General features: G+C 40.6%; 2 protein-coding genes and 1 pseudogene across 4 annotated transcripts in view; 1 reads left to right on the top strand and 2 right to left on the bottom strand.

Annotated features, from left to right (window-relative positions):
* Positions 1–240: 240 nt before the first annotated feature.
* On the bottom strand, positions 241–1140 carry LOC113463618 (annotated as a pseudogene).
* A 2512-nt stretch (positions 1141–3652) lies between these two features.
* Positions 3653–4996, bottom strand: LOC103720703 (pentatricopeptide repeat-containing protein At4g38150-like). The gene has a single exon (XM_008810539.3). The coding sequence runs from the start codon at positions 4918–4920 to the stop codon at positions 3916–3918; it is 1005 nt and encodes a 334-aa protein (XP_008808761.1). The 5' UTR covers positions 4921–4996; the 3' UTR covers positions 3653–3915.
* A 5727-nt stretch (positions 4997–10723) lies between these two features.
* The window catches only part of LOC103720702 (anaphase-promoting complex subunit 13), a 28375-nt gene continuing 14234 nt past the window's right edge, over positions 10724–24864 (top strand). For 2 of the 3 annotated variants that reach the window (XR_005507734.1, XM_008810538.4), the window contains exon 1: positions 10734–10880. The gene's annotated coding sequence lies outside the window, so the exon portion shown is untranslated. Of the gene's footprint in view, positions 10881–24864 lie in introns of all 3 variants that reach the window. The other variant, XM_008810537.4, reaches the window with a different exon arrangement.

The raw sequence follows: 24864 nt of genomic DNA, 5'->3' as shown, positions 1-24864 counted from the left end.
TTTCGATAGCTGATCACATTGCAAAAGGATCGAGATAAGGCAATGAGCACAAAAAGTTGAGATAGTTCTTAATGATAAGAAGACGAGACCCAGTCCAATGCAGCTGAAAGATTGATAAAACCAATGCCAAGGTTGAACGGAGTGGAGGGATGCAGAAAGTATAGCTCAGTACCTCATGACATGATAGGCTGCTCAGGATCATGCTGCTTCTTAGCATCTACATTGGATGGCTCAGATAACTTAATTTATTTGAACATACCCTTGCAAACCCACCGAACATGCTTGCCTGTCTGCACTTTGCTTCACTGTCCATGATCCCTTAGAAATATATGGAATGAGCTTAAACCTTAATTCCTATAAGCATTATCTCCTTTGATCTTGGTACCTGTATGTTTACAATGAAGAACTCCCTACCACCTTGTGCAGCATATTTCTGAACAATGACTAGTGCAACCACCAAGATCATCTTCATGCTTGCTAGGGTCTAGCCAATCAGCAGCTACCATGTACATCAAAGTACCATTGGCTTTAATCTTTTGATGGTATTGTAAGGAAGTTTTGCTATGAATCAAAAATGTTGAAGAACTTGTAGTAGCCCAACTACAAGCAGTAGTAAAGCTCGAGTCCTTTTGAAGTGTGGCTCCATAGCAACATGACACTGAATCTTCCATTGAGGCCTCCTGTAGATCCACATAACCCCTCTTCTGAGCAACGAGATCATGCAATCTTCTCAGGGGTACTGCAGCTACCTTATCGTCAGGGAAACCAAAGGTCTCTTTCCTTTCAGCTCCCTAGTTCAAAATTCCAATTTTCTTTCTTCATCACTAGCATCCAGATGTGCGGCAGCTCCTTGAAGCATTAGCGAACATATTTCTCCAAACGGTCACCAATTGCAAGGGCAATATCACGAAAGCATGAGAATATAGGAGGTTTGACAGACAGATCGAGCATGGAATTAGAGAGGTCCTTTGGAAGCTGACTCATGATACCATCACAAAAGGGAATAACCTTTCCATCCAAGGCATGACAGATGTCAGCAACTACACCAGCAAAGACAGAGCAGACTTGATAATCCTCTGCAAATCGATCTATATATATCAACCAACTGGTTTGATGGGGATATTGAAGTTCCAGTGCCATCAGAACGAAACACCATCAAAGGTTAAGATGAGCTGGCCCTATGTTGCAATGATGGCGTTGAAATCACATCTCCAGAAGTATGTATGGACAGCATTAAGGGTGCCAAGCTTGGAGAGGTGCCTGAGGAGTTTGCAGTTGCTGAACTGTTGACTGGAAAATGGATGATATTGATGTTCTCTTTTGTTGGAGTTCCACTTGCATTGTTATTACTCTTTTTATTACCCGTTCAGTTAGTTCTTCAGTGATCCCTAATTTCGATGGGCCATAATCTTCTGGATCTAGTTTACTAACTATTGCAAGTTCCTTACCATGTGAAGTGAACTTAGAGTGGAAGATGTGATGTGACTAGTCTTCATCATCAGCTATCACAATCATATCCAGGCTGCAGCAGACCACTAAGGCTTCATCTCGATCAGCATGCACTAGCTCTTCCTTGCTCAGGCTTTCCTCATCCCACTTGATTGGCTGATCTTCTTCCTCTTTTGCGTATAATTCTTCTTCCACTAAAGAGACGAGCTTTCTATTTGGACAGTCAACTGCTATTTGATATCCTTGGCACTTGAAATACTTACGAGGTTGAAGGCAACAATGTTGGAATGGCCGAGGCTACTAAGGATGCCCTGGTCCCTCTTTTGAGGTGGTTGGGAGGTATTGGCTTCGAAGAATGTCAATGTCTTCGATATGGAACTCTTCCAATTGAACGCTCCATCTTTATACCTTGGAAAGAGTGAATTACTTGTTCTTAGTTGTTGCTTCTTGATTTTTGTTGTGAATTGTATCACCTCGTTCAGCATCCAATAGGGTTGAAGTTACACGACTTGCTTGATTCCAAGATTCAATCCTCCAAGATATCGTGCTATGGTTTGCTCTTTGGGCTCCTTAATGTCGCATGTCATGAGGAGTTGCGCAAATTTTATTGGGTACTCTTGTACTATCATGTTGTGTAGCTAAAGATTGTGGAGCTTAAGGAATTTATTGTAGAGATAATCTTTATGAAGGAACTTATATTTAAGTTCGTGATGCATCTTGTCCCACATTCGAATCTTTTCTTGTCCTTCATACTCATATCATCGCTTCAAAATTTTCCACCAAATTGATGCATACATTTTGAGCTAGAGGGTGACTAGTTTGACACATCGATCACTGGGGATTTCGTTGAGCTCGAAAATTCATTCAACAGTTTGAACCCAATCTACAAACTCGTCCGGTTGCAGTGCATCCTTCAAAGTAAGGGACATCTATTTTGATCCCGAATTCATGATGGTTCGATATTGTCTTTGTTCACATTTGTGTCGGGTATCTTCTTCGCTCGATGAAGATGCTTTTTTACTGTAGAATAGATTGAAAATTTTCACTTCTTCATAGGAATGTTCCCTTTCATCATCAAAGGGATCTCTATCAGTGTAGTAATTCGAACCCTGGCAATGTCAGGTTCTCATTGCTCTTGTTGTCAAAGAAGCTAATTTTCTTATTGGAGTTGTCGAAGCCGTCAACATAGGTCATCCACTTCAATATCACGCACATTTTATATACGTTCAAGATCTTCTTCGATATTGCAGCGACGAGGCAACATCTTGAAATCGTATTTTGAAACCAATTGACACCAGGGAGGTGTCGAACATGAATTAAAAACTCAAAAGAGAAAAGGTATATCGACACAATTGATTGTAGTGATGTAGAAACCCCAATACAACACGTACGACACAAGGAAGATGGTAGATGAAAGAGGAGCAAGGGCAGATCACTTTCTTATAAGGCCGAGAAACACTACCTTAGTCGGCCACTCCAAGGATGCAACTCTGACATGCTCAATCCTAAACCTTAGAAATCCACCAAATAGGAGGAGAGAGAAAATAGAGAGAAGGCAAGAGAAGAATAATTTCCATAATAAAATTTTTACTGCTCAAGGATCTTAAGGATGATTACAAGAGGAGCCCAGTATGGATATTTATGGAGATTTTTTTTTCCGACTTTTCAATATAAAATTCTAAGTCCTACTCTAACTCGAAAAATCCTAACTACTAAATTTCCAAGTAATATTAAAAGTTCTAAAATAAAATTTATAAAATTTAAAACTTTGTGAAATTAACTAACATCAGGACAAAAAAATAACTAGTGGTCAGTCACATCCAAGGCCTGTGCAGTCAGGACCTGCGACCCATATGGTCGGATCTTGAGACTTGTACGGTCGAAATTTGCATTCCGTTCGGCCCGGACTTGCGACCTAGAGCTCCAGCATCAGCCATATTTCCAATTCCATCGTCTAAACATCCAGTAACGGCAAAAACTTCACAAACAAGTAGAAATATAGATGGCACAAGCAATTTGCACACGAGGGTCTGAAGAGCACGACTGTTTGTATTGTTTTGTCCAGATTTCAACTCGCAAGCCCTGCTTATGCATTATTTGACGTTTTAAAGCACTCAATCTAATGCTTCCTCTGTGGATAGACTTTCTAAAGAGATGCTGAAACACTCGAGCATTAAGCAACAGAACGCATAACAATCAGAAATCCCAAAAGATATGGATAAACGCTAGAGCATTAACCAGCAATTCAAGTTCGGTATACCGAACTGAGTCAAAATTCGGAATCCAGTATCCGACCAAGAAGTTGTACATAGGAACTAGTAATAATACCAAAACAACAGGAGGGGGTGTTTCATTCCAAGATTAGAAGCAGATTTTAGTTTTTCATAGCAGACAAGTGGGCCAAAAAGAAAAAAAAATTCCGAGTTCTAAGCCAGGAAGCACCTTTTTGCGATGCACATCATCACTTCACTTGCCGAAGAGCAAGCTCATGATGCTTCTGAATACCTGGCCCCGCTTGCTGAGGTTCTCCCTGACCGCTTTCTCATCCGGCACGAACCCTTTCCCCTTCATCTCCTCCAGCAGCGCCCTGGCGTCGTCCGTGCTGTCCCCCTTGACGTGCGCCTCGAACACGGCCAGGTAGGTGCCGGCGTTGGGCCGCATCCCCTTGCCGATCATCTCCAGCAGGTACTTCCGGGCCTCGGGGAGCTTGCCGTCCCTCGCGAGGCCCTTGATGAGGATGGTGTAGGTGTAGGCGTTGGGGGAGACGCCGGAGGCGAGCATGCGGTCGAAGGTGCGGAGGGCGTCCTTGGAGTGGCCGCCGGCGTTGGCATAGGCCTCGATGACGGCGGTGTGGGCGACGACGTCGGGCATCGAGCCCTTGTCCTTGATGACGGAGAAGAGCTCGAGGGCCTCGTGGGTGAGGCCGTCCTTGGACAGGGCGTCGAACATCTTGATGGCGTGGTTGGTGAGGCCCTCGGTGCGCATCTTGTGGAAGATCTCCTGGAGGTTGGACGGGTCGCTGGGCTCCTCGATCACCGGCTTCTTGCTGAAGGGATCGTAGGGTGGGGGAAGATTGCGGCTCTTGTCGTCGACCGTCGTCGTCTTCTTCTTCGACTTGGCGGTGGCGGTGCCGTCCTCGCCGTCATTCTCGTCGTCGGACCAGTCGAAGGAGGTGGTGGGGTTGGTCAAGCTGGAACCGGAGGAGGAAGAGGCGGCGAAGCCGCGGGCGGAGAGGGAGAGGGAGAGGGAGAGAGGAGGTCTGGGCCTGGGGTTAGAGCAAGGGATTGGGAGGTTGCGGTGGAGGTAGTGGGGTTTTAGGAAGAGGAGAGGTGCGGAGAGAGAGAGAGAGGAGAACGAACGGAAGCGGCGAGAGGAAACGGTGAATAAGAGGAGGAGGTGATGGCAACTAGAGGAAGAGGACGAGAGCAGGGAACGAGGAAGAATTGCCACGGCTGCGCCAGTCACTGCCATGGACGGAGTCGCGTGGGCGTTTGGTGCAGTGATCAAACCGGATGACAGAGGGATTGGCAGAGGCAGAGAACCCACCTAGCTTTAAGTTACTCTCACCTGCCGCAGCCGGACCTGTTGGGTTGTTAGGGTTTAGATGAGGCCCAAATTCATGGCATCATTTGAAAAAACAATAATAATAATAATAATAATTTATATTTTTTTTAAAATTAGGAATAAATTATACTATAAAAATCTATGCTTATCGAGTTAATTTTTATCCAATACTTTAATTCATAACTTAGCAGAATGTTAGTCAAACTGTTAACTTTTAATTGGACCCAAATGCCACGTCAAAAAAAAAGAGAGAAAATAACCAAAATAACCTTACAAAATTTTTCTAAAATTTATCATTATTACACTTACACCCAATATTTTCTAAAAATCTATACTTACACCCATTTAAATTGACAGCATTAGTGAATCGTTTATCTATTATAAAAAGTCAAATTTACCTCTATAAGAAAATAAGGCTCTTCTTTTACTTTTCTAATTCTCGAAACTCTTCGAAGTATCATACCTTCAAGAGTCTTCTTCTCTTTAAGATTAAGTGTTTAGGGTTCTTTTCCACTTTGCCAACCCACCAAGAGTGTCCCTTCACGATGAGCGACCAACAGCAATCTTCTTTTCTAACCAACATCTGACGACAAACATCCTTCTCGACCAGTCTCTATCCTTTCTGATCAAATTTTGTTCTTGTTTTTCCACCTACCATATCATAGAGATCAGAATTGTCGGTGTATTATTTACTAATTTTGAATTCTACTTCTCAAATATTGTAGGCATGATTTCTTAATATTGTCATTGTGAATGAGGATTCCTATATCTACATACAGAGCTATACTAGCTCTAGTAGCCTATCATTAAAAAGATCCAAATCAATATGTGCGTGAGAACTCTTTTTTTTGGAGGGTGCATCAGTTGTGATTCTATAACCTAGCTTGGACCATGGACAAGTTGGCTCAAGCGATAAAATTCATGATATTTGTTTCTTTCAGCAGAAAATTAGAAGCACCCACTTACTTGAGAGATGTAGATTGTTTTTCTCTTGGCATATAGCTTTTTCTGATAATTCATCAAGAAAAAGCTCATACCCATAGAACCTCATAGCTGATCTCCTCCTTGGGTGGATGTTATATTACTTAAGGCTAGTTTGGTAATTTTTTTTTCTTATATGGCATTTAGGTTCGATTTACGTTAATGGTTTGGCTAACATTTTGTTAAGTTATGTGTTAAAGTGTTGGATAAAAACAAACCTCGAAGGATAAATGTAGATTTTTCAGACTATTGGATGCAAGTATAATTTATCCCTAATCTTAGGATTTTTTGTAATTTACTCATCATTCGGGGGAATTTTGACTTTTTATATGAGGTAAATGGATTCACTAATACCGTTAATATAACTGAATATAAATGTAGGCTTTACAAACTAGTGGGTACAAGTGTAATAAACGTAAACTTCAAAAAAAAAATTTATAATTTACTCTAATAGTAATAATATTTTCTTAGAGTAGCCATCTGGAGCCGTATCTCTCTCTACAGCATAAATTACCGTCAAGACGTAATTCTTATAGTAGAAGCCATTGGCTTCTCAAAAACTAGGGTGATATTGGAAACTTTGAGCCGTCTCGGAATGGAAGGGATGTAAATTGCCACAATTTTCCTTTAGGCATTGGGTGTTTGACTATGAGAGGATTTCATGACTGTGATGCACACTGATCAGACAGTGTGTACATTCTTACTTCTGTATATAATGTTTTGACTATAGGGAAATTCATAAGTAACACACCACTTCTATACATATTTCTACATTTTAAAATAAGTGCTGGGTGGGTACCACCTCCCATTCTTATCAAAAAAATACACAGCGATCAAACATTGTCCGTCCACTTCAAGAGCTTGTTCCCCATGCCTATTAGATATCTCGGATGACATCTAACACTTAACGGAACTTCACCATTGACACATTTGGGGACAAGACAAGTTATTGATTTTGCTCCGTGATTCAGATAGATATGTTTTCTGGCATTCATCAGTTTTTGAAACGTAGCGCTGCTGTAATGGAGAGAGAGGTTGGGAGTGTATGATCTTCACTCTCCCCTGTAAACTGGACACTTTAGTAATTGCTGAGACCCACTTCATTAATTTTTAAAAGTAAACACAAATTAGTAAACCTGCACTCTGTTGCAAAAATAAACAGAAACATCAAATAAATACTAACCTTTCTAGGATAAACACAAACTCTTCAGGATAAATATCCACTCTATACCAATAAATAAAAATAATATAAAAATAGATAGAAACTCAACCCCCCACCTTTGGTCAGGTCAGAACTCACTTACGATAAATAGCAAGACGGAGGATAAATACAAAATTTGAAAACAATAAACATAAAATAGTTTAAAATAAATGTAAACCTTACAAGAGTAAACATAAATGGGCCATGGATAAGCAAAAACCTGTGAGGTGTTCATTACCTTCATATGCTCCCCTCTAGAAATAAATAGAAACACCCAAAGTATAAACACTAACCAATTATCAATAAACATAAACACTCCCGAATAAACACTTAATCTAGAATGATAAACAGAAACACTGCAAAAATATCCAAGACATCGGTCTCAAAAATTAATAAAGTGCTTTTCTTTGAAACTTGACGCTGGTACCCAGCAACTAATGAAGTGTTTTTTTTTTGAAATAATAGAGAGAAAGGGGAAGAGTGTACAAGCGGCTCATTAATGCTTCCTTTTTTTCCTTAATAGCTTCCATTAACCTATTAACCAGGGTCCTTATTACTTGGAGTTTGGTGCAGGGTTTGATAGCTTCGGAAGCAACCAAATTTGCTTCCAGATTTATTCGAATGGAGCGTAGTCTTTATCTCTCTCGCTTGCTCTCTCTCTATATATAAGTTTTTGTTATATATGCGAACAATCCTTCTCTTTCTTGCTTTTCTCACCCATCTTAAGTGATTCATTAACATATCAACCATCGAGAAGAAATAGAAACTAACTATATTTTACTCACTCTCATGTTGAATCTCCAAAATAAAAGAAAGAAAGAAAAAGAGTCTAATGGATGCCTCTCCCAGAAAACTATTACAATTCTCCATTAGCTATCTCAATAAATAGACTCTTTCTCATATTGATTGTCTACCAAGTATAGCATCCATCGGTTTCAAAATGCCATAAAAGTAAAGGCAAGACAACTCATGTCGCTTAGCATCCTCTAACTCATCATATTTTAATTTTTAAAGAGAGTCTAGCATTAAGAACCCTCTCTCTCTCTCTCTCTCTCTCCTTTTCTCTCTCCAACATTTCTAATTTGTATTTTATTTTATAATCCTTTTTGTACATAATGATTTTCCAAAATGTATGTCAAGTGTCATAGTCCTATATTGATTAATAAAAATGGTGTCATATGGGTTTATTAGCCTGGTCCAATCCTCCTCCCAATAGTTTAAGCTTTTAGGCTGTAAGTTTGTAACAAATAGTATCAAAACCAAGCCCATTTTGTGTTACAACCTTTATTAGTTATATGGACCCCTCATCAAGGAATACTTGGATCAAGGAGGACGGGTAGGGATGAGTAGGACCTAAGCTATGAGTGGGCCACCCTCTCTCGAGTAAGAGCTAACCATGATGAGAGCATCATAATATTGGGTGGGGAAGATTGTCATAGTCCCACATTAACTAATATGAGTTTAGTATGGCCCAGTCTTTTCGATAACTTAAGTTTTTAGACTGTAATACATGACAAATAGTACCAGAGCTAGGCTTATTATGCGTCATAACTTTTATTAGTCAGGTGGGCCATTCACTGGAGGGCCAGTCCTCCTTCCAATAACTTAAGTTTTTAAGTTGTGAGTCTATGACAAGTGATATCAGAGTGAGACCCATTACGCATTATAATTTTTACTAGTTAGGTGGGCCCCTTATTGGAGAATATTAGGATCAAGGAGAACTTTGTAGGGTCAAGAAGGACCCAGGCAGTGGGTGGGTCTATTAATTGTATAGCATTCACCGATTTCAAAATACCAAAAGTTAAGACAAGATAATCCATGCGTTGCTTAACATCCTCTAACTCATCATATTTTAAAGAGAGTCTAGCACTAAGAACCCTCCCTCTCTCTCAGTCCCTCTCTCTCTTTCTCCCTCTCCATCATTTCTAATTTGTATTTTATTTTATAATCTTTTTTGTACATAATAATTTTTCAAAATGTATGTCAAGTGTCATAGTCTTATATTGATTAATAAAAAGGGTGCCATATGGTTTTATTAGCCTAGTCCAATCCTTCTCCTAATAGCTTAAGTTTTTGGGTTGTGAGTTTGTAACAAATGATATCAAAGCCAAGCCCATTATGTGTCACAACCTTTATTAGTTATATGGACCCCTCACCAAAGGATACTTAGATCGATGAGGACTGGTAGGGAAGAGTAGGAGCCAAGTCATGAGTGGGGTACCCTCTCTCGAGTAAGAGCTAACCATGATGAGTGCATCATGAGATTGGGTGGAAAAGATTGTCATAGTTCCATATTGACTAATAAAAAGGGTTTCACATGAGTTTAGTTTAGGCGAGTCCTCCTCCCGATAACTTAAGTTTTTAGGCTGTGATCCATGACAAGTAATATCAGAGTTAGGCTTATTATGTGTCTCAACTTTTAATAGTCAGGTAGGCCCTTCGTTGGAGGGACCTCTCTCTCCATCTTTTCTAATTTGTATTTTAAAAGATCAATAGGCATGGAGAGAGACAAATTATTAAAACAAGTTATGTTTTTAATAATATTAATATTATTAATATTAATAATATTAATATTATGTTTTTAAAACATTAGTCATAAATATATAAGATAATATAAAAAAAATCATGTCCTGGATTCTTCGAGAGGATGGGGCTTAAGCCCACCATACGGTCACCAACAACAGATATCCAATCTCTATGCTAGAAATCCCATATAAAGGTTCAATGTGGTACAAATAAAATTGATTGAGTGATCATATTAAGGTATTTCTTCGAAGAATATCTCTTTTCTATCCTTATGATGAGTACTCATATTAGTTAAAACATTAAGTCATTATCTTAACAGCTCCAACGCATGAAGTTTGCAAGAGTACTAGCTTACAAATTTTTTTTGGAGAACTCTCCTTTGTGAGAATCATCATAAAGGCTCCTAGGAGCTGATTTTGTTCTAATTTTAACTTGAAACAAACTTGCCTAATAAGGTTGTTTATTTGAGTTTTTGGGTTGACATAGACCTAGGATCACCTCTATAGGTTTTTTTCTCAATTTTTTTTAAAAATATATTACCAAAAAAGGAATTTAAAATCGCTATATTTGCACATATTAATTGAATAGGAGAGATAAAACCCAACTTCTCAAAATTTAGGAAAAATAAAGCATGTCATGTCTTGAATTTCGATGTGACTCGACTCTTCTTCCTAGTCACATAGGAGATAGTGTATCTTCTATAGAATTCTACCTAAATATTTTTTTTAATTATAGTTATTTAAAGTTCTTTTTGATTAGAATTAAGCTTTTATAATGACAGAGATTTATAGATTGAAAAATATAAATTAATATATATTATTCTTAGAATAAAAATACTTTTGTAGAAAAATTTCTTAGCAGAACACATGCAATTAGCTATGGAAACAGAAAACTTTGAAATAAATTTAACAAATGGAACAGATCAGGATACCTTATATCTACATAAAAGAGCGGGTTATTTCACCAAACCGGTGAGCGCTAGAAATTGAATCGGTGTGTGCTCAAACCGTTATGGGGGGTCAAAACCTTGGCTCACAATTGGGATTGTGGTTTGGCCGCGCGACTTTTGTCTCCCCTCCCACGACCCATCGCCAGCCAGCGCGAGCTCTTCCTCTGCGGACGACGGACCGTGACGGCGGAATACGGTCAGCGGCACTAGGTCCCTCTGCTCTTCTCGCTTGTTAAAACATGTCTGATGTGCTCCTTTGCGCCTCCCGCGATCTAAATTTTGGGTTCTTCTCCGATCCCTATACTGCGAACGGCCATCTCCTCGGTCGATCGATGGATTATAGGGTCTCAGTTTCGATCATTAGTAGAATTTACTTTGTTTCGATTGTTTCTGTTATGGAAATTTAGATCGATCAATGTGTCTGTAAATCCTGTCGCTTCGATTTCGTTTTGGGATCTTTTGATCGTTTTGTTTTTTCGCGATATATTTACGTTTACGTTTTTCATAAAAAAAAATTACTAACGGGGATCATGGAATCCAGTAATTGTGTAATCATCTTGCAGTTTAAGGATCATGGGATTTTTATGATACTTTTTTTTTTATCATAGTTGTCGCCCTTTTTTAAAAGTTGAACTAAATATGATGATATTATGATGCCATGCATTACTATAATGCCGTGTGATGATAGAGAGTGCTAAAAGTCATTAGATAAAATGCTCACAATTTTTTTTTGTGCTGTTTTTTTAATATATTATTTATATTTTTTGATTAATTTTTTATATATAAATAGTTGGTAATTCATATATTTATTGTATCATTATAATGTCGCATTTCAATTCTGATTGATCTGATGGCTGAACTGGTGATCCTTGATCTGATCCCTTTTGTGGTTCAATCAATGATCTCTGTTTCAAAACATTGGATTTTGCTACATTATGGATCTGACATTGTTCGCACAAAATAATCTAGGATAGATGGAAGCAAAATGTGTTGTTAAAGTCCAGTTTTCCTGAAGTGAAACTTGTGTTAGGGAGTGTTTGCTAGCTACTAAATTTCCTAGGCTGTATTATTTGGACTGGAATCATGATGTTGCAGCGACACCTCAGCGATGTGGTGCTTATCAAAGGGTTTTTGGGAGCCAAAGTTCAGAAGAATGGTAGATGGATATTTGTTAATCGAGCTGAATAAATTGCTGAAAGTTTTGTGTTAGGTTTTGGAGAATTAGCATAGATAGCTTGTGTTTCTGTTAATTATTTGTTTCTTACCCATGATATATGTGGTGGACTCACTAACTAACTGCTGGGATCTTTTCAAATTAATCAAGTAGTGGTGATCAGGCTGCCATATGCACAACATGTTGCTATGGAACTTGTTCTTCATGAAAGGGTGCTTTTAACCACTGATTTGTTCCTCTGTAGGAGCTACCGTCAAACTCTTTATGCTGTTTCTATCACTGTTTCATGAATTAGTTTAGTTGTAGTTGATGCTCAAGGTGGGTTGTTTGAAGATCGTTGATTGGAGTGCAGAAACTATTGATAGTGCTGTCAGATTTCCTGTAGGAAGGGCTATCAAAGTTGGTTTCAGAATTATGGTAATGAGTTCCTATTCAATGTCCTGTCCGTGTGATTACAGTTGCATCCATTAGTGTCCTTCTGCTTTATGTGGAGATTTAAATGATGGCAACTTCATTGGAGTTGGCTACGTGATTCTGTCATCCATTCTTCATTGCACATTAGGATGTTGACTAATGGGCCTCACATATTGAATTGAGAACCTTAAATGATTGAGGCTTTTGAGCCTTAATTGGCTCATTTTCTCCAATTGCCGATCAAAACCTGTGCCACCTAGCCCATAAGCTTTCTTTTCATCACTTCCTTCTACAATGCAGATAAAGTCAAATGGAGACATAGATATTGATAGCACGAAGGTGTTGACTTGAAAAGATAATTCTCTTCTTAGATGTAGCTTCATAGAAATCTAAGCGTTCCATATCTAACCTTAACAAAAACAACTTTATTGTTGCTGCAGAATCTGATCCGTCTATGGAGGCTTGGAGGGCGACAGTCTATCTGCAGAGAGATGCCGATCTGTACACAAAGAAAGAAGAGAAAGGCTTGCTGGATTGGCTTCGACTGGGCCCTCCGATGCCTAAGTCAGAGAGGGCTTTGGAATAGTAACTAAAACTAGAAAATATGAAGGAAAAGATTAGTGTATAGTATTGTCTTTTCTAGTTGGCCTCCTTTGGTCGGCCTTTTCACCTCGTCCTCGGATTTTGTGGCCGCAGAAACTGGTCCGACTATAGAGGTTTGGAGGGTGACAGTCTATCTGCAGAGAGATGCTGAGCTGTACACAAAGGAAGAAGAGAAAGGCTTGTCGAATTGGCCCTGGCTAGGCCCTTCGATGCCTAAGTCAGAGAAGGCTTTGGAGTAGCAACAAAAAATAAAAAATATGAAGGAAAAGATTAGTATATAGTATTATCTTCTTCTAGTCGGCCTTCTTATCTCGGCCTTTTCACCTCGGCCTGAGACTTCACCTCGGCCTCAAGCTTCACCCCCGCCTGGGTCTTCACCCCGGCCGGGACTTCACCCCGGCCTCGGTCTTCACCCTGGCCTAGGACTTCACCCCGGCCTTGTTCTTCACCTCGGCCTCGGTCTTCTCATAGATATGCTAGTCTGTCAAAAAGAAAGAGAGTAGAATGGTAGATAAGGGGTTGAGAGTCTCTTACCATAAGAGCTTTGAGCTAGAGATTCCCTAGCTATGAGAGCTTCTAGTTGTGAGAGCCCCTCTTTTGGGATCCTTTGGCCCACTTTTTATAGGCATGGAGGTAAAAAGATGTGACCGCCTATGTTGCCGCTGAGTCCCAGACTGAGGTTGGAGCGCGGCTCAGATGGCCTTGAGGTCAGTAGAAATCGAGATGGACAAGGTGTAGGAAGTAATCTCCTTCGGAGGGGATGGCCTGCAAGAAGTCTGCTTGCTGAAGAGTTTCCGGCAGGAGATTCTCTGATGCCTAAGTCAGGATAAAGATGCAACAGTGAAAGAAAGAAATTTTGGAGTAGAGTGGAGCTCTCTAGGTGAGAGTCACACAATATGGCATAACATAAGCATGCAAAAGCATACCTAAGGTCCCCCGATCTACCCCTTTATATAGGGTGTTTGGTTTTGTCGTTTACTTGGGTTGATGTGTGTATAATGATGGTTAGGCAATGGCCGGTAGTACGACTGCGGCATTGGAAGCCAGTCCGCATGGGTGGTGTACGGTATTGACTGTGCATTGAATGCGGAGCTATCGCAACAACCAATAGCTGTCACGACTGCCCATTAGTAGGACTGTTAGTCCTTGTTGACACTGTTGATTGTCTCCTTAGCTGATGGCTCCTCGGCTGGGGTCGAAGTTGTTCACCTCGGTTTATACCGAAATCGGTTCGGTTCGAGGTCGAGGCGTCCAGTATTTTTTCTATCACTTGCTTTCCACTTTTGAGGCTGAACTGCATCTTAGTTTGGGCAGTGGAAGTCATGTCGTTATCTCGATCGAGGATAAAGCTTTTGTGAGGGAGACTTGAATGTGTCGGTGGCAAACATAGCGAAGGAGAGGACGGCGAAGAATGAAGTTTTTTTTTCTTTTTGCTCAGGTAAACTGAGCTCAGTGTACTTTTTGATTTGCTCGGCCTCTATGGTGGTTAGTATAAAAGTTTACAACTTAATAAAAACAAAGAATTTTTCAAGTACTTGGCTTCGATTTTTGTCTTTGTTGTTTGTTTTTTTGTTTGAGTCAAGGTCGTCATTCCAAGCTTTGACTTTTTATTGTAGCCTTTTTTGTTCGAGTTCTATCAAGCTGAATAGATATACTAAAAGATAATGAAAGTAAGAAAATTTCTAAAGTACCTGACTTCGGCCTTTACTTGCTAGTGGCTTCGGTTTGTCTTGGCTCCTTAGTCGATTTTTTCAGAGTCTGGCCCTCGAAAAATTCTAAGTAAGCTTGGTAGAGGAAGGTCGGCGCCTCCGGGGTTGATCATCTCTGGAGTCCTACTCCATAGGCATCCCCATGCTAGAGTTCTGGAGGAAGTCCGAGTAGGCTCGGTCTCTTGCTTGGGCCATTTCTGATATGAAGAGGTTAGTTGACTCGTCGAGCCTTCGGCGCGGCGGCCTGTTCTCTTGCTCGGGCAATTCTCGACTTGAAGAGGTCGGTTGATTCGTTAAGCTGTTGGCGTGATGGCCGGTTCTCTTGTTTGGGTCATTTTTGACCTGAACAGGTCGATTGACTCGTCGAGCCTTCAGCGTAGCGGCCAATTCTCTTGCTCGAGCCATTTCCAACCTGAAGAGGTTGGTTGACTTGTCAGGCCTTCGGCACAGCAGTCTGTTCTTTTGCTCGAGCCATCTTTGGCCTGAAGAGGTCGGTTGACTCGTTGAGCTTTCGGCGCGACAGTCAGTTCTTTTGCTCAGGCCATTCATAACCTGAAGAGGTTGGTTGACTCGTCGAGCCTTCGATGTGGCGGTTGGTCTTCTCATCTCCGAAGTATGCTCCTGAAGGCATCTAATAACAGAGAAAATTCGAGTGGGCTCGGTCTTCAGGAGGTCGGTACTTCCGTTCATCTTCGGAGTATGCTCCCAGAGGTATCTCTAGTATTGTTCACCAAAAAAAATCTGAGTGGATTAGGTCTTTAGGAGGTCGATGCCTCCGTTCATCTTCGGAGTATGCTTCCGAAGGCATCTCTAAGGTTGCTCACCAGAGAAAATCTGAGTAGGCTCGATCTTCGGAAGGACGGCGCCTCCGTTCATCTCCGGAGTATGCTTTCGGAGGCATCTTTAGGGTTGCCTATTAGAGAAAATCCGAGTGAGCTCGATCTTCGGGAGGTCGGCGCCTCTGTTCATCTCCGGAGTATGCTTGCGGAGGCATCTCTGGGGTTGCCTACCAAAATAAATTCGAGGAGGCTCGGTTTAACGAGGCCCAAGGCATCCCCAGGGTGTCTCCCTTATTTGGGCCTAGGCGTCCTTAGGGTATCCCAAGTCGAGTACACTTGTTGTAATTGTTCGATCTGAAGACAAATACTGCAAGATGATTTTTATTGAAAATAAATTTGGACTATAATGAATCTTATAGTTGATGCGGAGGTTATCGGATTTCCAACTCTACAGGATTAGAGTGCCGTCGAGGTGCTTTGCAGAGATCCGTGCGAGGCCGGAGCATAGCATTGCAAGGCATGTGACATGCCGCAAGCTTCTCGAAACCTCATGCTGGTTGTTCCTCCCATCAATTGATGTTGATGTAGCTGGGGATTCTGCGACAACAGATTGGTGCTAGAGGAAGGGCCCCCAACCCCCAGCTACATCAACATCAATTGAAGGGAGGAACAACCAGCATGAGGTCGCGAGGTGCCCATGGTGTGTCATATGCCTCGCAATGCCGTGCTCGACCTCATGCGGATCTCTGCAAAGCACCTCGATGGTACTCCGATCCCACGGACTTGGAACTCTGACAACCTTCGAATCTACTGCAAGCAAGATTCATCGTAGTCCAGACTTATTTTCAATACAAATTCTATTGCAGTATTTGTCTTTTAGATTAGATAATTACGACAAGCGTACTCGACTTGGGATACCCTAGGGACGCTTGGGCCCCAATAAGGGAGACACCCCGGAGACGCCTCAGGCTTTCTTAAACCGAGCCTCCATGGATTTTCTTTGGTAGGCAACCTTAGAAATGCCTCCGAGAGCATACTTTGGAGATTAATTGATGTGTCGATCGTTTGAAGACCGAGCCCAATTGGATTTTCTTTGGTAGGCAACCTCAGAGATGCCTCCGGAAGCATACTCCGAAGATGAACTGTTGACCCCCTAATGGATTTTGATGAATACAAAACACTAGAGTATAATTCCATTTATCTTAACAATTTAATTGAGAAATTCATGTGTTTTATTAAGAATATTGTTAAGAAATGTCTAGGCAAGTTCCCATAATTTTTATGAATTTATTGAAGAATTTTTTGAGATGAAAGAAAAAGTTCAGGGACAGCCGAGACGTCTCCTGATAGTCTCAGAGACGTCTCTGGCACAAACAGGAAGAACTGGCACACTTGGAGACGTCCCCGGCACCTGCCGAGTCGTCCCCACGATAGCGGAGTCGACTCTCTCAGTAGCGGAGTCGACTCTCTCAGTGGCGGCAGAAAGGCAGTTTTCAAGAGATATGCGCGAGACGTCCCCACCGCAAGCAGAGTCGTCCCCACAAGTAAAAAGGAGACTTCCCGAGTCGTCCCCAAGATAGCGGAGACGGCTCTCTCAGGGTTTTCCAGAGAATGATTTTTTCGGTGATAAGGCAGCGGAGACGTCCCCTGAAAGAGCGGAGTCGGCTCTCTCAGGGAATTCCAGAGGACATGTTTTTCGGAGATAAAGAAGCGGAGTCGACCCCGAGACAGCGGAGTCGTCCCCATTCAAAAAGTGCAAACAAGCAGAGTCGTCCCCGTAAAGTGCCGAGTCGACCCCAGACAACGTAAAAAGTAAAATCTTGTAGCCGAGACGTCTCTCGTTGAAGCGGAGACGTCTCCGGAACGCCTGGGACGCGACTGACAACTTTTACAGGTTTGGTTTGAATTTCAAATCTCTTTTACTTTATCTCTAACGGCTATATTTGCTTTTTGGGCTATAAAAGGGAGCTCTTAAGTGCTTCAAAACAACTTTTCACCAACCCAAAAAGCTAGATCATTTAAGAGAGAAGCAAGAGAGAGAAGTTCAAGGGAGTGAGTGCATTCAAGTGAAGAAATCAAGTGCTTTCAAGCTTCCCAAGTGATTTCAAGCTCAACCACTCTCTTCCGCTCGTGCATTCAAAGCTCACACTCAAATCTACGCGATCCACATCGGAAGAATCACCATTTCCCACGCTTCCAACGGCAAAAGGATTCTTCCGGGTTCTATTGTTCATCATTGCCATATTTGCTTTTCTAGAGCTTTTCTTTTCTGTGTAAACTCTTTCATTGTGGTGCTTGTTCCAGTCAAGGGACTTGGAACAAGGGAAAGGCGTCCCAAGCCTAAGTGAAATTGGGGGTGTTAGGGTTTGTTGTGAGCCCGGTGTAAAACAACGAGTTAGGTAGTGAACTCGCAAAACTACCGTACTGTAATCTTGGATTATAGTGGAAATTCCCAAAGGTGATTTGGGGAGTGGATGTAGGAGCAGTGGAAGCTCCGAACCACTATAAAACCTTGTGTTTGCGATTGACCTTTCTCATTCCTCCTTCTTTACTTTAGTGCATATATTTGTGTGTTTTATTTTTAATTAGGCGAAAAGTTTTAAAATACCCAATTCACCCTCCTCTTGGGTGACCATCTCTGGGCAACAAGTGGTATCAGAGCAGGTGCTCTGTGTATTTCTTGAAAGACCTAACCGTCTTAGCCAAAGATCTAGATGGCAACACCCTTTAACAATGTTCCTGCCGAGGGGCAAGCAACCAATAGACCTCCACTCTTCAATGGGACAAATTATACCTATTGGAAGACTAGAATGAGAATTTTCATTCAAGCACAAGACTATGCCTTGTGGAGGGTTATAGTCAAGGGACCACAAGAACCATCACACGTGGTTAATGGCATTCGAGTTCCCAAACCTGAGGAGGATTGGGATGAGAATGATGATAGGATGGCTCAACTCAATTCGAGAGCCATGAACTCATTATTTTGTTCTTTAGATGTAAATGAGTTTAATAGAGTCTCCACATGTAGTTCCGCTAAGGAAATATGGGATAGGCTTGAAGTTACCCACGAGGGTACAAATCAAGTCAAAGAGTCCAAAGTGAACATTCTAGTTCACAAATATGAATTGTTTAAGATGGAACCTAATGAAACTATTACATGCATGTTTACACGCTTTACCGATATTATTAATGGTCTAAAGAGCTTGGGTAAATCTTACACTAACCCGGAACTTGTGAGTAAAATTCTCAGGTCTTTGCCAAAAGCATGGGAAGCAAAGGTCACGGCGATCGTAGAAGCCAAAGACCTCAACACCTTGGGGCTAGAACAACTTTTGGGGTCATTGATGACGCATGAGCTCACGATGAAGCAACATGAAGAAGAGTTGCCGAAGAAAAAGACAATCGCACTCAAGGCTACCTCAAGTGTGTGTGAAGAAGAGAGTAGTGAGAGTGAAGAAGAAAGCCAAGATGAGGACTTGGGTTTGATAGTAAGGAAGTTTAAGAAATTCATGAGAAGAAAGAAACCCTTCCCAAGAAAGAAATTTGGAGGGAGAAATGATTGGGAAAAAGAAAAGGAAAAAGAAAGAGACCCAATCATATGCTATGATTGCAAGAGACCGGGACACATTCGTTCCGAATGTCCTCAACAAAAGAAGTATTTTGGAAAGAAGAAGAAGGCATTGAAGGCAACATGGGATGATAGTGACACATCATCCTCCGAGGAAGAGAAGGAAGAGACCGCCAATTTGTGCTTCATGGCGTTCGAAGACGACGAGGTATGTCAAAACCCAACCATAAATTTTACTTTAGAAGAATTGTATGAAGCTTTTCAAGAACTTATGGGTGATTGTAGTATGTTAGGAGCAAAAAATAAAGAATTAAAAGCCTCCAATCAAAAACTGAAGGAAGATATTGAAAACCTATTAATTGAAAAGGAGAACGTTAAAAATATTAACACTACTAACCTAGAAATCAAAAATTCAAAACTTACCATTGAAAATGAAAAGGCAAAAACAGTAATTAAGGAATTAAATCTAAAAGTAAAATCCCTACTCGATAATAATACCTCACTTGCACAAAATGTTGAATCTCTTAAAAAGGATAAGGAAGAACTAGTCAAAGAAAATTTGAATCTTAAGAATGAGGTACATAAGTACAAACCAATTGTTGAAAAATTTACACAAAGCTCTGAAAAATTAAATCTTATAGATTTCAAATCAAAGAGCTGTTTTTAATAAAGCCGGATTAGGATATAAAACTAACAAGCAACAAAAGTATCTAAAGAATTTCTTTGTAAAAGCAAAAGATGTAAAAACTGAAAAACCTATATGCTTTCATTGTGGAAAGAATGGACATAAAGCCTACTCTTGTATTCAAAGAAAGATCCAAACTAACAAGAGTACATTTGTGAAAGCTAAAAACATAACTAAAGTATGGGTGCCTAAGGGAACCAACTACACTAACCACGAAGGACCCAAGAAAACTTGGGTACCTAAGAGCTTCACGTGATCATTTTGCAGGTATGCCTTGCAGCTGGGAATAAAAAGAGAATGTGGTATCTTGATAGTGGCTGCTCAAGGCATATGACCGGTGACAAGAGTCTCTTCGTCACCTTGGAATCAAAAGGAGGAGTAGTCACATTTGGAGACAATGCTAAAGGCCGAATCATTGGTGTTGGTAAAATCTCCATATCACCCTCCTCATTCATTGATAATGTATTGTTAGTTAATGGACTAAAACATAATTTATTAAGTATAAGTCAATTTTGTGACAAGGGATTTAAAGTATCATTTGAATCATCACTATGCATAATTAGTAGTCCAATTGATAATGAGATCATACTCACAGGACATAGGCATGGAAATGTTTACATGGTAGATCTTGATGATCTCACCATGAAGGATGGCCAATGTCTTGTAGCCATGAATCCCAAAGTCAATGAGACTAGTTGGTTATGGCATCGTAGGTTAGGGCATGCTAGCATGGATTTAATCTCTAAATTAATTACAAAGGATCTAGTTAAAGGACTACCAAAAATAGACTTTGAAAAGAATAAAATTTGTGCTGCATGTCAATTAGGGAAACAAACAAGAAATTCTTTCAAGTCTAAGAACAGTCTCAATAACAAAATCCTTGGAACTAATTCACATGGACTTGTTTGGACCCACTAGAACTGCTAGTCTAGGGGGTAAGAAATTTGGTCTTGTAATTATTGATGATTTTTCACGTTTTACATGGGTTTCATTTCTTGCACATAAAGATGAGTCCTTTTCCGCTTTTATCAAGTTTCATAATAGAGTTTCGAATGAACTCAATCTTAAATTAAAAGCAATTAGGAGTGATCATGGTACCGAGTTTGAAAATCAGCACTTTGAAAAGTTTTGTGACGAAAATGGTATCAATCACAATTTCTCGGCACCTACAACACCCCAACAAAATGGGGTGGTAGAGAGGAAGAATCGCACACTAGCAGATATGGCTCGTACCATGTTGTGCGAATCGGATCTACCAAAATATTTCTGGGCTGAAGCAATAAATACTGCATGTCACATTTTGAACCGTGCATTAGTTAGATCCATCTTGAAGAAAACACCTTATGAGTTAATAAAAGGTAAGAAACCAAATATAAGCTATTTTCATGTTTTCGGTTGTCGATGCTTTGTTTTAAATAATGGAAAGGACAATCTAAGCAAATTTAGTGCTAAATCAGATGAGGGGATCTTCTTAGGTTATTCCTCATCTAGTAGAGCATACAGGGTCTTCAACAAGAGAACTCTTGTTGTTGAAGAATCCATTCATGTTGTTTTTGATGAAGCTAATGGAGATTCTTCTAGAAAAGAAGAAGATGGTGATGCAGGTATACTTGAAGAACGAATGAAGGAATTCTCCATACAAGACAAACAACATGAGGATGAGATCAAAGAAGATACAAATCAGCAAGGTGAAGAAGATCAACCTCCATCAAGAATTCAAGATCTTCCTAAGGAATGGAGGTATGCACATGGTCATCCAAAGGATCTAATCCTTGGTGATCCTTCACAAGGTATAAGAACTAGATCCTCTCTAAGAAATACTAGTAATTATCTTGCTTTCGTTTCACAAATAGAGCCTAAATCACTGGAAGAAGCTGAAAAAGATGATAATTGGATGAATGCTATGCAAGAGGAATTAAATCAATTTGAAAGAAATAAAGTTTGGACTCTAATGAAAAGACCCCCTAATGTTTCAATTATAGGCACCAAATGGGTATATAGAAATAAACTAGATGAAGATGGGATAGTAATAAGAAACAAAGCCAGGCTAGTGGCCAAAGGATATAATCAGGAGGAAGGAATAGACTTTGATGAAACTTTTGCTCCTGTTGCTAGATTAGAAGCTATTAGATTACTTTTGGCATATGCATGCTTCATGGATTTTAAACTCTATCAAATGGATGTAAAAAGTGCATTTTTAAACGGCTATATAATGGAGGAAGTTTATGTAGGACAACCTCCAGGTTTTGAAAATCACTTACATCCAGATTATGTGTATAAATTGCATAAAGCATTGTATGGCCTTAAGCAAGCCCCTAGGGCATGGTATGAAAGATTAAGTAATTTCCTAATTGAAAACAAATTTAAGAGAGGAAATGTAGACAAAACCCTCTTTATTAAAAGAAAAGGAAATGACTTATTGCTTGTACAAATTTATGTGGATGATATAATTTTTGGTGCTACTAATGATAGTCTTTGTCAAGAGTTTGCCAAGCTTATGCAGGGAGAATTTGAAATGAGCATGATGGGTGAGCTCAACTTCTTCCTTGGGCTACAAATAAAACAATCAGAGGAGGGCATCTTCATCAGTCAGTCCAAATACATCAAGGAAATGTTGGAAAAATTCAAGATGAAGGATGCAAAGGAAATCAGCACACCCATGGGCTCAAGTTGCAAGCTTGACAAAGATGAAAAAGGTAAAAGTATAGACTGCAAATTGTACAGAGGTATGATAGGCTCTCTACTTTACCTTACTGCTAGTAGACCAGATATATTATTCAGTGTTTGTATGTGTGCTAGATACCAAGCATGTCCTAAGGAATCACACTTGCAAGCTGTTAAGAGAATTTTTAGATATCTAGTAGGGACATCTAATGTAGGCTTATGGTATTCTAAACAATCTGACATAAATTTAATTGCTTATTCCGATGCTGATTTTGCCGGGTGCAAACTCGACAGAAAAAGCACAAGTGGCACATGTCAATTCTTGGGTGCCAATTTGGTTTCTTGGTTTAGCAAGAAACAAAATTCAGTTGCCTTGTCCACAGCTGAGGCTGAGTACATTGCAGCTGGAAGCTGTTGTGCCCAAGTTCTTTGGATTAAGCAACAACTTGAAGATTTCGGTATCAAAATGGATAATATACCAATTAAATGTGATAATACAAGTGCAATTAATTTAACAAAAAATCCTGTCCAACACTCTAAGTCAAAGCATATAGAGATTAGGCATCACTTTATTAGGGATCATGTGCTGAAAAATGATGTGATGATTGAATATGTATGTACTGAAAATCAATTGGCTGATATCTTTACAAAGCCCCTTTGTAAAGATAGATTCAATTTCTTGAGGAATGCTTTAAGCTTGTATGATCCTAGCAAATGAATTGAATTTGTATTGCATTGCTTTGCTACTCAAACTAGTAATCCATCTCAAGGTCAATATAAGTGAAAGCATGAATCCATCTAATCTAAATGACGAACTGTTTGACTTTCCGGAGGATGGTTACCCTCCCTTGGACTCTTCATAGAGATATTTTCAGAGCCTATATCATAGGTATTCGAAATTTGGTCAAACATTCCTCATTTCAATATTAATAATTCAAAAATCATAACCAAATTATTATAGGGTGTATTATTAATGGGGAGGATCACAAACAAATTCACTCTGTGTTTATCAAAAGAAATCATGTTGTTTAGGGCGATTAAATAAAAATTTGGGAAAAGATAAAATTCAGTCTGAAATTTTTCAGTGCCGGAGACGTCTCTGGCAAGTCGCAGAGACGTCCCCCCAGGCGAGACGTCTCGCCTTAGTCGCGGAGACGTCTCGGGGACCGAACTAGGGTTTTTAAAATAAGTGAAACAGCTCGAGCCGACCCGAGCTATCTTCTCTCATCCCCGACCAAAAACGAAAATCCTAGCCTCCATTTGTTCTCCATCACAAACCCTAGCCTCCTTCTCCACTTTTTCTTAGGATTTCCAATCATGGCACCCAAAAGAGCTAGGACAACCCGTGGAAGGCGACCTAGGGCAGCGGCCGACGATGAGGAACGGAGGGAAGAACATTCCCCGCCGTCTCCTCCGGTTGCTCCGCCAACCACGACTATTTCCTGTGCAAATCGCACAGTCACGACCGGAAGGTACATAGATTTCTCATTTTTAGATCATGAGGGGTTCTCTATTGGAGAGAGACTCCGTGCCCAAGGGTGGGAGCACCTTTGTACCCTAAATACCTCGACCTACCCCGGCCTAGTTAGAGAACTTTTTAGCAATATGGCCTTAGGGGACCAAGGGTACACTGCATATGTCCGGGGGACATTAGTAGAAGTCAATGAAGATGTCCTATCCACTGTCTTACAAATCCCTAAGGACGGTGAGGCTCCAACCTCACATTCCCAAAGGGAATCAGCCCTAAATCTACTTTTAGGAAGAGAGGACTGCGGCCCTCTTGATGTTGTCAATTTCCAGGACCTAAATGCAGAGATGAGACTCCTTTTAAGTATTGTCAACCGGGTCCTATTTCTCAAAACCGGTCGCTTCGATTTTGTTTCGGAGCGAGATTTAGTTATAATGCACCATATCCTACTAGGGATACCCCTAAACCTCCCTAGACTTATGCTAAACTACATTGCCCTATGTCATAGGTATTCTAGGTTTAGTTTACCCTACGGCATGATCTTTACCTTAGTTTTCAAACACTTCAAAGTTTCCATTCCAACAAATGAACCTGCAAAGCCCTTGAGAAACACCGACTATTATAATGAGGGCACAATGAGAAGAATGGAATTTCATAAGATAGATGGGTCGTGGGTGAAGGTACCAAAGAGAAAAGCCCAAATCCTAGAGCCCGAGAACCCACATCATGAGTCTGACCATCACTCTCCTCCACCTAGCCACTTGGATATCCCTGATATACCCTCCAGCTCAGCTGGACCTTCCACATCCATGCCACCACCTCCTCTAGTTAGCGGGCCCTCCTTTCTTTCAGAAGATCAGATGCGCACCCTAGCATCTGCCATTTGCCAACAAATGAGGGAGGAGATGAGATCCATGATCTCTACAGAGTTGGCCCCCTTCAGAGCTTCACATGAAGTGCTTCTACAAGAGCTGAAGGACATTAGAAGTCAAATTGAAGCCACAACACATGAAATAATTGGTGTGGATGCCTCCCAAAAATTCAGATCAATAGAGCTCAAGGACAGCTTGAAGACCATTTCCAAGAGCCTCAAAGAGTTGACAAGCCCAGGAGGCAATGTGGGCACTTTA

This window comes from Phoenix dactylifera, unplaced genomic scaffold (genome assembly GCF_009389715.1).
Source record: "Phoenix dactylifera cultivar Barhee BC4 unplaced genomic scaffold, palm_55x_up_171113_PBpolish2nd_filt_p 000267F, whole genome shotgun sequence".
In the NCBI taxonomy this organism is placed as follows: Eukaryota; Viridiplantae; Streptophyta; class Magnoliopsida; order Arecales; family Arecaceae; genus Phoenix; species Phoenix dactylifera.
This window is presented reverse-complemented; position numbering and strand designations above follow the sequence as displayed.

What these genes read in the sequence shown, in the direction of transcription:
- LOC103720703 (XM_008810539.3), bottom strand. Translation starts at nt 4,920, where the DNA reads ATGGCAGTGACTGGCGCAGCCGTGGCAATTCTTCCTCGTTCCCTGCTC.